This window comes from Orbicella faveolata, unplaced genomic scaffold (assembly GCF_042242905.1).
Source record: "Orbicella faveolata isolate gen_17 unplaced genomic scaffold, um_ofav_v1 contig_27, whole genome shotgun sequence".
In the NCBI taxonomy this organism is placed as follows: domain Eukaryota; kingdom Metazoa; phylum Cnidaria; class Anthozoa; order Scleractinia; family Merulinidae; genus Orbicella; species Orbicella faveolata.
The window spans coordinates 6,018,335-6,031,243 of record NW_028301555.1 but is presented as its reverse complement, the minus strand read 5'-3'; the positions used below and the strand labels follow the sequence as shown (position 1 = coordinate 6,031,243).

The window sequence follows — 12,909 nt, the reverse complement described above, 5'->3', positions numbered from 1 at the left end:
CGCCCAACGTGGCTAAAAGCTTTTAACAGTTTGCTTGTCACTTAAAAACCGGTATGATGGCTGTTGTAAGTTAATAATAGTTAACTTGCTCTAACTAGATCTGTCACCATGTTGCATGCTGCTGTTTCAACTAACCTACATCTGGCTTAAGACATCCTTTTCACCTGCTGTTAAGTGCACTGCGTGATAATTGATAGTTGAAGTTCAAAGAGGCACTTACTAATTACGTAGTAAAAGACACGCTATAGAGTATTGACTAGTTCAACGTCATCAGTTAAAATCTGCAGTGTAACATGTCTTGCTAATGGTATGGGTAATGTATTTTGCCTTTCGGATGCCTTTTGTCCAATTCGATCAAAAAGGTGTAATCGAAATTCAAACGTTAGAGAGAGTTTTCAAAGATGGCAAACTATTCCGAATCGTATTATTCAGGCAGACCCATCAACAATTCTTCACATGAAACTATTATCACTATAAACTGCATCCTTAATGCTCCACTGATGCTCATATCCATTATTGGTAACATTCTGGTATTGGCCGCTATATCAAGAACTCCTTCGCTTCGTTCACGGTCCACTATCTTGCTTTGCTCTTTGGCTGTGTCAGACCTTCTTGTTGGACTCGTCGTGCAACCAGTTTACATTCCTACTAAACTCAAGGAAAATGGTTCTCTGCTGAAAGCGCTGTATGTAATGGTGCCCTCCGCAAGTGGAGGGTCGGTTCTTATAATGACACTAATAAGCGTGGATCGATTCTTGGCCCTTCATTATCACATGCGATATACGAATTTGATGACTGCACGTCGTGCTATATATTCATCTGTGCTTCTTTGGCTCATCAGCTTTTTGCTATCATTAATTTCGTTTTGGAAAATGGATGCATATTATTTTATTGCAGCTGTGGGTATCATCGCTTGCCTCTTAGTTTCTGCTGTCTGCTACATCAGCATCTATTGCATTGTTAGAAAGCATCACCTACAGATTCACGTCCAACAACAGACTGTGAATCACAAGCCTGCAAAGTTTAATCAAAACATGTTACGATCGATGAAATGTGCCAAAAACACTTTTATATTTTACATCGTGATGGTTCTGTGTTATATACCATGGTTTATATCCATGTTTCTTTCAGCTATTTTCCCCAATCAATGGATATATGCATGGGTCTTAGCTGATACTGCAGCGTTTCTGAACTCGTCCATCAATCCATTTTTGTATTGCTGGCGTCTTCGCGAGCTTCGAGCGGTAGTTGTAAAGACAACAAAGCTAATGCTATGTAAAAAGGTCGAAAACTAATTACAATTAAGGAAGATAGTAAAATTTAAAACTAATATATAACTGATATGAAAAATAAACCCTAGATCAGTGATTGGATCTCTGTCCGAAGCCTCTCAAGAAGACGTTTATGATGCAAGGTGCCAGTAACTGTCATAGAAGTAGACAGAAGTTGATTGGGTGAAACTTTTTAAGGTTTAAGCACTTTGAAAAACCTCTCAAGATGGCCCGACATGTTTCTTCTTGATTCAAACACCTGTCAGGGGACTCTTCATTGTGATGTCAACAAACATTTGCTTGATGAATTATTTGTCTTTCATGACAGTTTCTAATTGCAGTTTTGTGGTTTAACCTTTTTTAAGCATATCTATAGCTTCCTTTTATGTCGGCCATCTTTGCGCCATATGTAAACAATACAACGCTAGCTAATCCCCTTCCAAAAGGAAATTAACAAACACATGTCACAAGTTCAAAACGTTAGAGCCAGTGTATTAAGAAGGAAAGGAAATGAAGAGCTGACAATTCATTATTATCAAAATCAGTAAATTTCTCGAAATTTATATTAGATCCGAAATGGAAAGTTGTTCAAGAATTTGTCAGTCCCGACTTTCCTTGGCGAAACACCTACTACCTTTCTAAGAGATATGAAAATAACCTTTTTTTTTAGGAAAGCGTTTCAAAGAAAAATAATAGTTATCTAGGTCTAGGGGGATTTACCTTACCCAGTTACTTGCAGACAAAGCTTTGACATTGCATTTAAGCTTCAATACATGTTAAGAATTTCATTAATTATGGTCACCATTATGATAAAGTTGCATTGATAATGCTAAACTTAATGACAATGTTTACTCTGAATTATTTTCCGATTTTCCAAAAATCTGCATGAGTTAAATAAGAAAAGCTGTTTCCTTTTAATTCGCTCAAGCGCTGCTTACTTTAACGTTTGTGGGCCGTACCATTGTATCTACTTGCATATATCCTTTAAAACTTTGACACTGCATTAAAATTGTAATGAATTTTGAGAATTTTATTCGTTATGGTCCCTATCATAATTACGTTGCAATGATAATGCTAAGCTGAATGATAATTTTACCCTGAATTATCTTCAGAATGTACTAGAAACTATAAGATACTCTGGATCTGTGATCACAGGTAGCGTTGTGAGGTTGTATCGATCTCTTTGTCAGTGCTTTTCTTCCGGGAAATTAAGAGCGGGCTAGAACAGCTTTATGAGTTTGAACTCGCTAGTAGAGTAAATTAATTTGCGGATGGCATAGAACTTCGACAGCGAATACTTTGAAACTGTCTCTGGTATTTTACTTGAAAAAATATTATACTTCCTCCATGATGTTTCATGAGGTCTGGAACAAAAGTCTGGCCTAACTCGAGTACGACAAAGATTCTTCTCAGATACCACTCCGTGGTACCCTGAATTATCCTTAGAATATACTAGAAACTATAAGATACTCTGGATCTGTGATCACAGGTAGCGTTGTGAGGTTGTATTGCCTCTCCCACCCACCCAAGGAGTAAGAAAAGGTGGACTGGTCGTACAACCGGTTTACATTGCCGATGAAATCAAGAATGATTCGCTGGTAAAAATAATGATCATCTAATCCTTCTCTGTGTGTACTGTTTCGCTCTCCAGAACGACAGCCATTAGTGTGGATCGATTGGCTCTTCATTATCACATGCGATATCCCGATTTGATTACTACACATCGCGCTATGTATATATGCGCGACCCTCTAGCTCATCAGCATTGTCGTATCCCTCATTTTGGAATATGAATGCTCATTGTTTTGCTGCTGGCGCTACCATTGGCATTTGTTGCTACTGGATGTTACATTAGAATCTATCGGATTGTTCGTCAGCATCAGTTTCAGATTCACGCTCAACAACAGGCTGTGGACAGATTAAAAAAGTTCCAAAAACACTTTTTTATTCTACATCGTGATGCTACTGTGTTATACACCGTTGTTTATTTCCACGATAATTCTATGTATTTCCCAAATTCACTTGACGAAGGCTTGGACATTAGTTCATACAGTTAAATTTATGAACTCGGCAGTTACTGAATCCATTTTTGTACTGCTGGCGTCTTCGCGATCTTCGAGCAGCAGTTGGAAAGACAGCGATGCAAATGTCCTGTAACCAAACTGATGAAGCTTAACGTCATCTTGGGGATTTGGAGTTTAAACTTAAAAACTTGCCAGCGAAAAGTAAATTATGTCTAGAACAGGTTCTTTTTGTCTTGTTACTTTTCAAGTGAATAGCCTTATCCATTTCTCTTAATACCGTCGCTGTACCAATGGCCTGTTCCTAGTTCTCTGTTAGTGGAGAGGACTGAAAAAACAGGTGGACGAAAATATGAAAGTGCGCTATGAGCAAACTTGTGATTACCAAAGGTGAATGAAATTATGTAATGATTTTGTCTTTGATCTGCCTACTTTGAGTATGAGAAGTAGTTGTCCCCAAAAGTGCCAAAGAAACATTTAGATAAGCATGCTTGACAATTTAAATGAACATGTCAATGCATAGGCTTAAGGCCAGGGAACTCGATTCCGTAGGTAAATTGAACAGCCTAGTCATGGTCAAAAACTAGCCTGCGTTTACATGCAATCTTACCAGCCCTGCCATCCTAAAATGAACTTTCTTGACGGTACGTGATGCATCAAGCAATTCCAGCAGTGCTCATCCCAGCCCCTGCAGGCAATACTGTAGCCAGGCATGATTCTGGAGGTGCGGTCAGACAGCTTCGAATGGCAGTTGTAAAGACGGCAAAGCAGATACTGTGGAAAAGATAGGGGAAGACTAATTATAATTAAGGCTGAAGATAAGATTTAGAAATTATACCATATAAATGATACGCGAAAACCCCAGTTTCTTTATCAGTGACTGGATCTCCGTCCCAAGATTCTCGAAAAAACGTTTGTGATGCAAGCCGCCATTTGCTATCATAGACGTAAAGATGTCATTAAGTATCATCGCAGGTGAAGATGTCAGAAAAAAGGAAAGTCTGAAACGAGACAAGAAATAAGAATATAGTACGTGACGCTGCGAAAAAACTGTTCTGGATCGATGTTTTCGGACCAAAAGTTAAAGCAAGCGAGGCGATGCAAATAATTTTGTCTTAAACCTTATTAAATTCCACACATGGAAAGTTATTTTCATTTAGATCACGCAAGGAGGACTTGCGTTACAGCGTATCTAAATTTGCGGACTGAATCACGAAAGTCTGAAAAGTACGGAAAATTGCGCGACTTCTGAACAAAAAAATATAGTGATGGTTGACATCCACATCATAGTGTTGAACTAGTTTGCGAAAAACATCGTTACGTGTTTGTGGATTTTTTGTCATGAATTCGACGAGATGGCATGAGGAAGGAGGGATAATCCATCTAAACAGCGCTATAATCCTGTGATACATCAGCGGTTTAGAGAATCTACGAGTCAGGTTCTGATGCTTTCACTGAAGGGCCACAAGGCAAACCAAATTAAACATTTTAATTTATTATGCAAGAAATTGCGAGAAAATGGCAAGCTCCTAGTAGATGAGCCCAGAAACAAGTCCTGAAACGTTTCTAAAGGCACAAAATGAGCAGTGTCTGAGATTCTTGGTCAACAACGTTATAACACAGCAGTATTTCGTGCAATTGTGAATTGTACGAAGCGCCAGCTAAAGGCAGCCATCTTTAAAACAGGCAAAGACCAATCTGGAGGCGAGAACAATTTAAAGACTTCAAAGAAGATCAGTTTTTGAAGACAGTATCGTATATGTCTTTCTTATGAGTTCTTGTCAAAATCTTGACAAATAAATCCACCAGCACGTAAAGAGTTTCTTCGCAAAACAACACTCCAAACATGACTCTTTGTTCTAACAAATCCCATGATTTTGCACACTTTTTTGATTCAATTACCAAATTTGGACAAGTTGTAACGCAAGCCTTTCTTGCGCGATCCATATATAAACATAAGTCTCCAAGTGTGTAATATAGAAAAGTTTAAAATAATTACAAAATTATTTAAGTCACTTTGTTTATTTTAATTTTTAGTTGTAAAATGTCGATCGAGAACAGTTTTGTCCAACGCACTAAGACGTAGAATGGGTGAAACTTTTAAGGGTTAGAGCAATTTGTTGTCTGCATGGCATGTTTCGTGTTTAATTTAAACACCTGTCGAGGGACTCACATTCTGATGTCAACAAATATTTACTTTATGAAGTATTTATCTTTTTTGGCAGGTTATAAATGCAGTTCAGGGATTGGGCCCTCTGAGAGCTTCTGTATTTCCCTTTTTATGCAGGGAAAGAATAGAGACCGTTTTCCCCCGACTAAATGTAGTGGTGCCACCTTTGGGATTTTAAGGTTATTATATAAACAACAGAAGGAAATATAAATTAAATACCGCTATTTATGCAGCACTATAATAGGGCAAAAATTAGCCTTTTTCGAAGTCGCAAATGGCAAGGCTGGCTGTAGAATGGATCACAAGTTTCTCCTCCGTCTCTTTTTTCCGTGTGCGCAAAATATTAATTTTTGTCAATACCGATTATCGTAAATTACAATTGGAGATCTGGTCAAGACTGGTGGAGAGCACGTTAATCAAACATAGAACATAACCCTGGTTTCATTTATTAGTATGTATTTTTACCCGAAAGGGATTTCGTCGCAGCTTGCAACAATATTACCATATTTAATAAATCACCAAAAGTCAAAGTCCTGTTTTCTTTTGGTTGGGTGCATAATTGATACTGCATGCATGATCTGTTTTAATTAATAAAATTTCTCGCGTTCAAAATGTTATCACTGCTGACACAGTTTAGTGTACAATGTTGTCATATCATCATGGACTCGGCTACATGAAATGCCAGGGATAAACGAAACCCATGGAAAATGTATGGCGTTGATTAATTACGAAAACCTCTTTGGGCACTACGAACAACAACCAATTAACAAGCCAATACGACAGACACCTGGCTCATTTAATGCTAATTAAAACTTAAACCTAGCTAGTTAAGAATAGCCGTTTCTCGTGAAGTTGCGGAGATCAGCCATTCGAGAAAACAGTTCGAGACCTCCTGTTGCAGTTTCAAAACGTAAGACAAAATGGTTTAGGATGACAAACGAATCAGAAATTGATTATTCGAGCAGTACTAGTGACAGTTCTCGTCCTGAAACTGTTGTCATCATAAACTGTGCCCTGAATGTGCCATTGATGCTCATAGCCATTATCGGAAACACGTTGGTCTTGTCGTCCATATTGAAAACTCCTTCGCTTCGTTCACCATCAACAGTGTTCTTAAATAGTCTGGCTGTATCGGACCTTCTTGTTGGACTGGTCGTACAACCGGTTTATATCGCGAATGAACTCACGAATGACTCACTGTACACGTTAAGGAACACTACAGCTTTTTCTGCTTGTGCTGTATCGCTCTTTACCATCACTGCAATAAGTGTGGATCGGGTCTTGGCAATTCATTATCACATGCGATATACGGATTTAATGACTCCAAACCGCGCTGTGTTGACATCCGTGAGTCTTTGGTTCTTGAGCTTCCTCTTATCATTTTTAACCTTTTGGCAAATGAATGCTTACTATTTTGCTGCGGCTGTCAGCATTGTCATTTGTGTATTTCTTTCCATATTTTGCTACGTTCGTATTTACACGATAGCTCGTCGCCATCTGATTCAGATTCAAGTTCAACAGCAGGCTGTGGAAAGTTGCAATGCTGAAAATAACCAAACCCTGCAGCTCTCAACAAAAAGCGCCAAAAACACTTTTATATATTTCATCGTGATGCTTCTGTGTTATACACCGTTGTTGATTTCCCTGATTATGTTGGGCATTTCCCACATTCAACTAACAAGTGCATGGATCTTAGCAGAAACTGTAACATTTATGAATTCATCGATTAATCCATTTCTATATTGCTGGCGGCTTCCCGAACTCCGAGCAGCAGTGGTAAAGACAACAAAGCAGATGTTAGGTATGTAAATCGAGGAAACCTAACACAACCTATTTTCACTGTAACATAACCTATTTTCAACGCAAAGCAGGAACTTGACGGATTTTAAGTTTTATTAATGTGAATGAATACGAATATGATCACCATTATCATTGTACATAGTTATGTTTTTCTAAACTTTTAGCTAGATACAGACCCCAAAAGCAAATCTATTGCTTTAGACCAAATTGTGTTTAAATAAAGGATTGTTGTTTTTATTGTTCAAAATCCTTTTCGTAACAACAAATGTCAATATAACCAATCGTCAACAAATTTTACCTTTGTAACTTCATGTCCTTGAACGCAAATCTCATTTTTTGTCCATTCCCCGTTCTTTGTACTAAGACAGACCACTGAGAAATTGAAATTTCCAGGACATGTTTTTTTAAATATTTTATTCTAGTTATCGAGGGTTACTATTAAAAAGTCCTGTTTCCGTCTGATTCCCATTAATATAGCGAAGCCAAAATCAGCAATTTTGCGTTTACATATTGACACTGTCATATCACCGTAGCAAAACTGAGCTGTTCGTAATCGTGTACAGGACAGATTAAAAATTCTGCCTCAGAATTCAGAGAAATTAACTTAAGTCTCATGCTAAGCAAAGTTCTATATCCCCGTTTTTTCACGAGAGATGTTTACCTAGGTTTATTTTAACTTAACGGAACGAAATATTTTAATCGTGTAAACGCAGTAGTAAACCTCGGTAAACGTCGCGAAAACGAAAGTAAGTAAATGGAGGGCTATCGACAGTTAAACTCCTCATCAGGCATGCATGGTTTAGGATAGGAACATTTCCCCTGTCGATTTCACTGATAGACAAGGTCTTCTTCAGTTAGTCTGACGGTAACCGAAGAAATGTAGAACGTGTCGCGACACGTTGTGGGAAAATGTTCACGCGTTCAAAGAGTTGTAAAGGAGAGTAAATATAGCCGAAGGTGTATTTAAGTAGGTTTCATTTCAACAAGCGAAAAGGGCAAAATTTGCTAATGTTAAAGCAAAGAAATCCCGGACTGCCGTTTTCCTTTCATTGTCAAGTGCCGCTGCGCTTTTCCTTCCCATTAGCAGTTCCTTAGCTCAGCAGCAGTGCAAATACAGGCGCCAGAAAAACCATTAGACGCAATAAAATTATCATAAACTGACAATAAAATTATCAGTGGCAGGGGAGGGGCCCGGGAGGGCCACTCACCCCCCACCCCCCCCCCCCCCCCCCCTTATCTCGCAGGGTCTGCGAGGTGACAGAATTTTGTATGATGTCTTTCGCTTCATTTAAGTTTCTCTTAAGGATTGTCTCTCGAGCAGTCAAAGTATGATGTAACATTGCCAAACGAACAAGATAGGGATACGAAGATCGCAAAACTGCTAAGACGATCAACAAATATATTTGTGGTAATGAAAAAAGGCCAATACTTGAGTTATCAGCTCAAAATAAGACATAACAAGCACTTTCATTAAAATTTCATATAAATGAAAAACTGCAAGGCTATGTGCAAATTTATTATGAAGCCGCCGATAATATTGAAACGCCTTTTAGAAAACATCCTGACGATAATACGCGAGCTGATTGGTTGAAAATCGTGTTTCTATAAACAATTATAATATGAGCTCGAGATTTCCATCACGCATGGAGATCGAGAGCGAATAATCTAATTGTTTTAGTATAAATATCTACTACTCGTTGAAAACTTTACCTAAATCCTCTTCACAGACACTTCGAAAACTCCAAGAAGCGGCCTTCAGTTTCTTAACAAGGACACACTGCGACGCTACTCAGCCAGCATAGCCAATCAGAGAACGGCATTCGTGATAGAATCTAGTAGATTTATACTAAAACTCGATAGAAAAACAAAACTAGCACGAGCTGTTGACGTAATGATGGCGCGAGCCAAGGCAATTTACATTTTGATGATCAAAATAAATTTCGTTGGTTTTTCGTTGCGGTGTTTTCTAAAATAAATAGGATATATGTTCTATCGAGTTATAGAAACACTCGTGGAAGTTTGGGAGAAGCTGGGAGAACTCGAAGAAGCCTGCGACCTGCGGCTCGTGTTCCCACAGCAGTTCTCGTTCTCTTAAACTTCCACGCTCGTGTTCCCATAGCAGTTCTCGTTCTCTTAAACTTCCACTCGGTTATGAGCTCGAGATTTCTATTTAAACAATAGAGTGTTTCTGTCGAGGAACTATAGGCTGATAATTGCCCCGCGGAAATTTGATGTTCTTAAAACAAATATTTGCCCGAGAAGCGAAGCTTCGAGGACAAATATGCTATTTTTAAGAACATCAAATTTCCAAGGGGCAACTATCACACAGATAGTTCCGAGACATAAACACCCTATTGTCTTTATTGTTCACCATTAAATTTTCTTCCGTGCGCAGTTCAAAAATCATATTGAATTATTTTCAACTTTTTTAGATGAAAGGCGTGAAAGCCAAACGTAAAATTTGAAAAAGAAAACAAAAAAAAAACCCTCTTATTATAAATTCAATTGTTTTTTTTTTCCTATAAGCCCGCTTGTTGACATAAATATTTTCATTGACGAGTACTATCCATCCGGGTATTTTCCTTGAACGGGGACTATGGGCTGATAGTGTCTCTCCGCTGATGAACACTATCGCGTCACGTGATCAGTTTAAACCAATAAGAGTCGGAGAAAATTTAGTGGTGAACTATAAGAGGCGATAGTTGACAAGGCCGTATTCCACTTCTTAATTAGAAAAAAGCCCAAAGAAAATACGCGCGCTGATTGGTTTAAAATCGAGTTTCTTTTCAACAATTACATTATTCGCTCTCATCTCCTTCGGCTTCATCAACAATCACCTCATAGAAATCGACAGCGAATTATCCCTCTAATTGTTTTTGTAGAATTCTAACTGAAATTTCCATCAAATAACGGTTTCCAATTATTTCTCGACTTATTATCCAACTTCGAGTCTTGGAAAGATCGCTCGGATTGAATTGTCATTCAAAATTCAACAGTTGTGTCCGTGCACATCATTTTCTTTTCAAATAATTTCAAGTTGTTTTTTAAGTCAAAAAACCGCAAATGTCCTTCTTTAAGTCTTCTCAGAAGTTTAATTACCCATTTGATCAAATGTTCTTCCAAAACGTTGGAAAAACGAAAATGACGACGACATTTCAAAGACAACCCCTATCCACCGAACACTAATGGCTGACAGTGTGCGATCACTTAGCCAATCAGATTGCAACATTTGCATTAGTGCCGTTTAAGCAAAATTCTACCAAAACTCGATAGGAACACTGCTCTAGCACGAGCTGTTGACGAAATGAATTTACATTTTAATGATCAAAATAAACAATTCAAGCTGCTTTCTTTTCTTCGTCGCGGAATTTCTAAACTCGAAACACTCGCCTGTCGACTCGTGTTCCCACAGCATTTCTCGTTCTCCCAAACTTCCACTTGTGTTTCTCTAACTCGACAGAAACACGGCACATGTTTTCTATTTCTTAACTGATAATGTTGGGCTATTGAACTGATTAAACAGCTCGTTAATGAAAAACTCATTTTGGGACTGAATCATCTACAATTGTTTCTCTCTGCGCACTTTCTATACAAACTATAAAGGCAACAAGTTAAATTGCTTTCAGCCAAACATGAATCGTTTTTCATGCAGAATAATTTAAGCGTCGACTCCCGTTGATTTTTTTAACATTTACAACACCAGCCACGCTTTAATTAGTAAAGCTAGAATTGTTAATGGCATAGGTAGCGCTAAGGTTGGCTGAAACATTATCATGTCTAGAAATAATGCATGCTGTGTTTTATTCTTATTTTACTTGCATAATTGTTACTTTTTAATTCCGAAGACAAGACGTTAAAGCAATGTTTCCCACAAAGTAAACAAGGCAACGTTCATTATATCTGTCAACATTTGGTTGAGGGAAACTCCCTGCTTTTACTGTGGTGGCATTATTGACGATCGAAACTGTAAGAAACCATATGCCACACACTTTTAATTTTTAAATAGGACTCTTTCTGTCACACTAAATTGTATATTATATTTACAGTGAGACTAATTTCAATGGACAAATTCTGAATTTTTCAGCTGCAACATTAAGGGAAAAATTACTATTTGTCAAGCTTTATAACCAGATTCTTCCCAAAAACTAGGCTGAAATTTCCACATATAAAACAGTTTCAAGGAAGATGGCAAATGAATCGGTGGCTCTTTCGGGGAGCAATGGCAATAATTCTCGTCCTGAAACCATCGTCATCATAAACTGTGTTCTGAATGTTCCATTGTTGATCACAGCCCTCATTGGCAACACTTTGATGCTAGCCGCCATCTTGAGAACTCCTTCGCTTCGTTCACCGTCCACCATTTTGCTGTGCAGTTTGGCTGTCTCTGACCTTCTTGTTGGTTCTGTAGTTCATCCGCTTTATATCTCTCATGAAATTACAAAAACGCTTCCTTACACCCAGTACTATTGACAACAGCCTTTGCCGCTTGTGTTGTTTCACTCTTAACAATGACAACCATAAGCGTGGATAGGTTCTTGGCTCTTCAATATCACATGCGATATCCGAATTTAATGACTACACATCGCGTAATGTATGCATCAGCCTCTATTTGGTTCATTAGCTTCGTGTCTTCATTGTCATATTTTTGGAGCAGGAATGCTTACTATTCTTCCATAGTTGCTAACATAGTTATTTGCCTTTTAATTTCTACTGCATGTTACATCCGAATCTTTCGTATTGTTCGCCTGCATCAGTTACAAATTCACGTCCAACAACAAGCTGTGGAAAGGTTAAACAGTGCTGAGAGTAATCAAAACATGCAGCACTCCAAAAAGAGTGCTATCAACACGTTTATCTTCTACATCGTGACAATTATGTGTTACACACCAATGTTTATTCAAATGTCAATTTTAGCAATTTATCCTCAATTCTGGACAAACGCTTGGAATTTTACTGATACTTTAGCGTTTATGAACTCGTCCATCAATCCAGTTTTATTTTGCTGGCGTCTTCGCGAGCTTCGAGCAGCAGTTACCAAGACAGCAAGGCATATGTTTTGTAAACAAACCGAGGAAAATTAGGTTTCGCAGGGTGGGAGAACAAATAAGTGGAATAAATAAAGCATAACCATCAATATTATAACTAGCTATTGTAAAGGAAACAATCTCTTAAATTACGCACATTAATAATGTATCAAGGCACCTTAGCACTGTTCTTCTTGGTCTAAAAGAAAGAATTAAGAATTCATACAATCTTTACATCCATAATGCATTCACCCATCTCTGGCCTAATGATGTGTCGCTGTATTAAAGTCAGAGCTTTGAGTGTACGCTACACCGTACACATCTTTTTAAATTAGCAGACAGCGTAGTGTAATAGAGCTTAAAATCTAGTTCAATTAAGGAGGAAATTAGGAAAACATACGATTTAATGAACGTTCTGTGCATACCGTTGTAATCTTTTACATTGTCATGTTTCCTTTTGTTCTTATAGTCAATTAGCGTTGTGCGTACACTGTATATTCAACTCTGTACTTTGTAGTTTAAACTGAAGATGACAGAAGATTCTGTTGAAACATGTTTTCAAAAAACGTCGTGTTGATTCTAAAAATTTTAATACAACGATTCCAATTGATACGAAGTGCGGAG

At 38.0% G+C, this 12,909-nt stretch overlaps 2 protein-coding genes and 1 pseudogene across 2 annotated transcripts; all 3 read left to right on the top strand.

Moving 5' to 3' along the window:
- The first annotated feature begins 360 nt into the window (after positions 1-360).
- On the top strand, positions 361-2,299 carry LOC110067316 (melanocyte-stimulating hormone receptor-like). Its single transcript, XM_020774630.2, has one exon. It carries the CDS (start codon positions 402-404, stop codon positions 1,293-1,295), a length of 894 nt encoding a protein of 297 aa, XP_020630289.2. The 5' UTR covers positions 361-401; the 3' UTR covers positions 1,296-2,299.
- Positions 2,300-6,315: 4,016 nt separating this feature from the next.
- Positions 6,316-7,491, top strand: LOC149107334 (beta-2 adrenergic receptor-like). Its single transcript, XM_089296924.1, has one exon. The coding sequence runs from the start codon at positions 6,392-6,394 to the stop codon at positions 7,268-7,270; it is 879 nt and encodes a 292-aa protein (XP_089153050.1). The 5' UTR covers positions 6,316-6,391; the 3' UTR covers positions 7,271-7,491.
- A 3,831-nt stretch (positions 7,492-11,322) lies between these two features.
- Positions 11,323-12,342, top strand: LOC110067293 (melanocyte-stimulating hormone receptor-like; annotated as a pseudogene).
- The last annotated feature ends 567 nt before the right edge of the window (positions 12,343-12,909 follow it).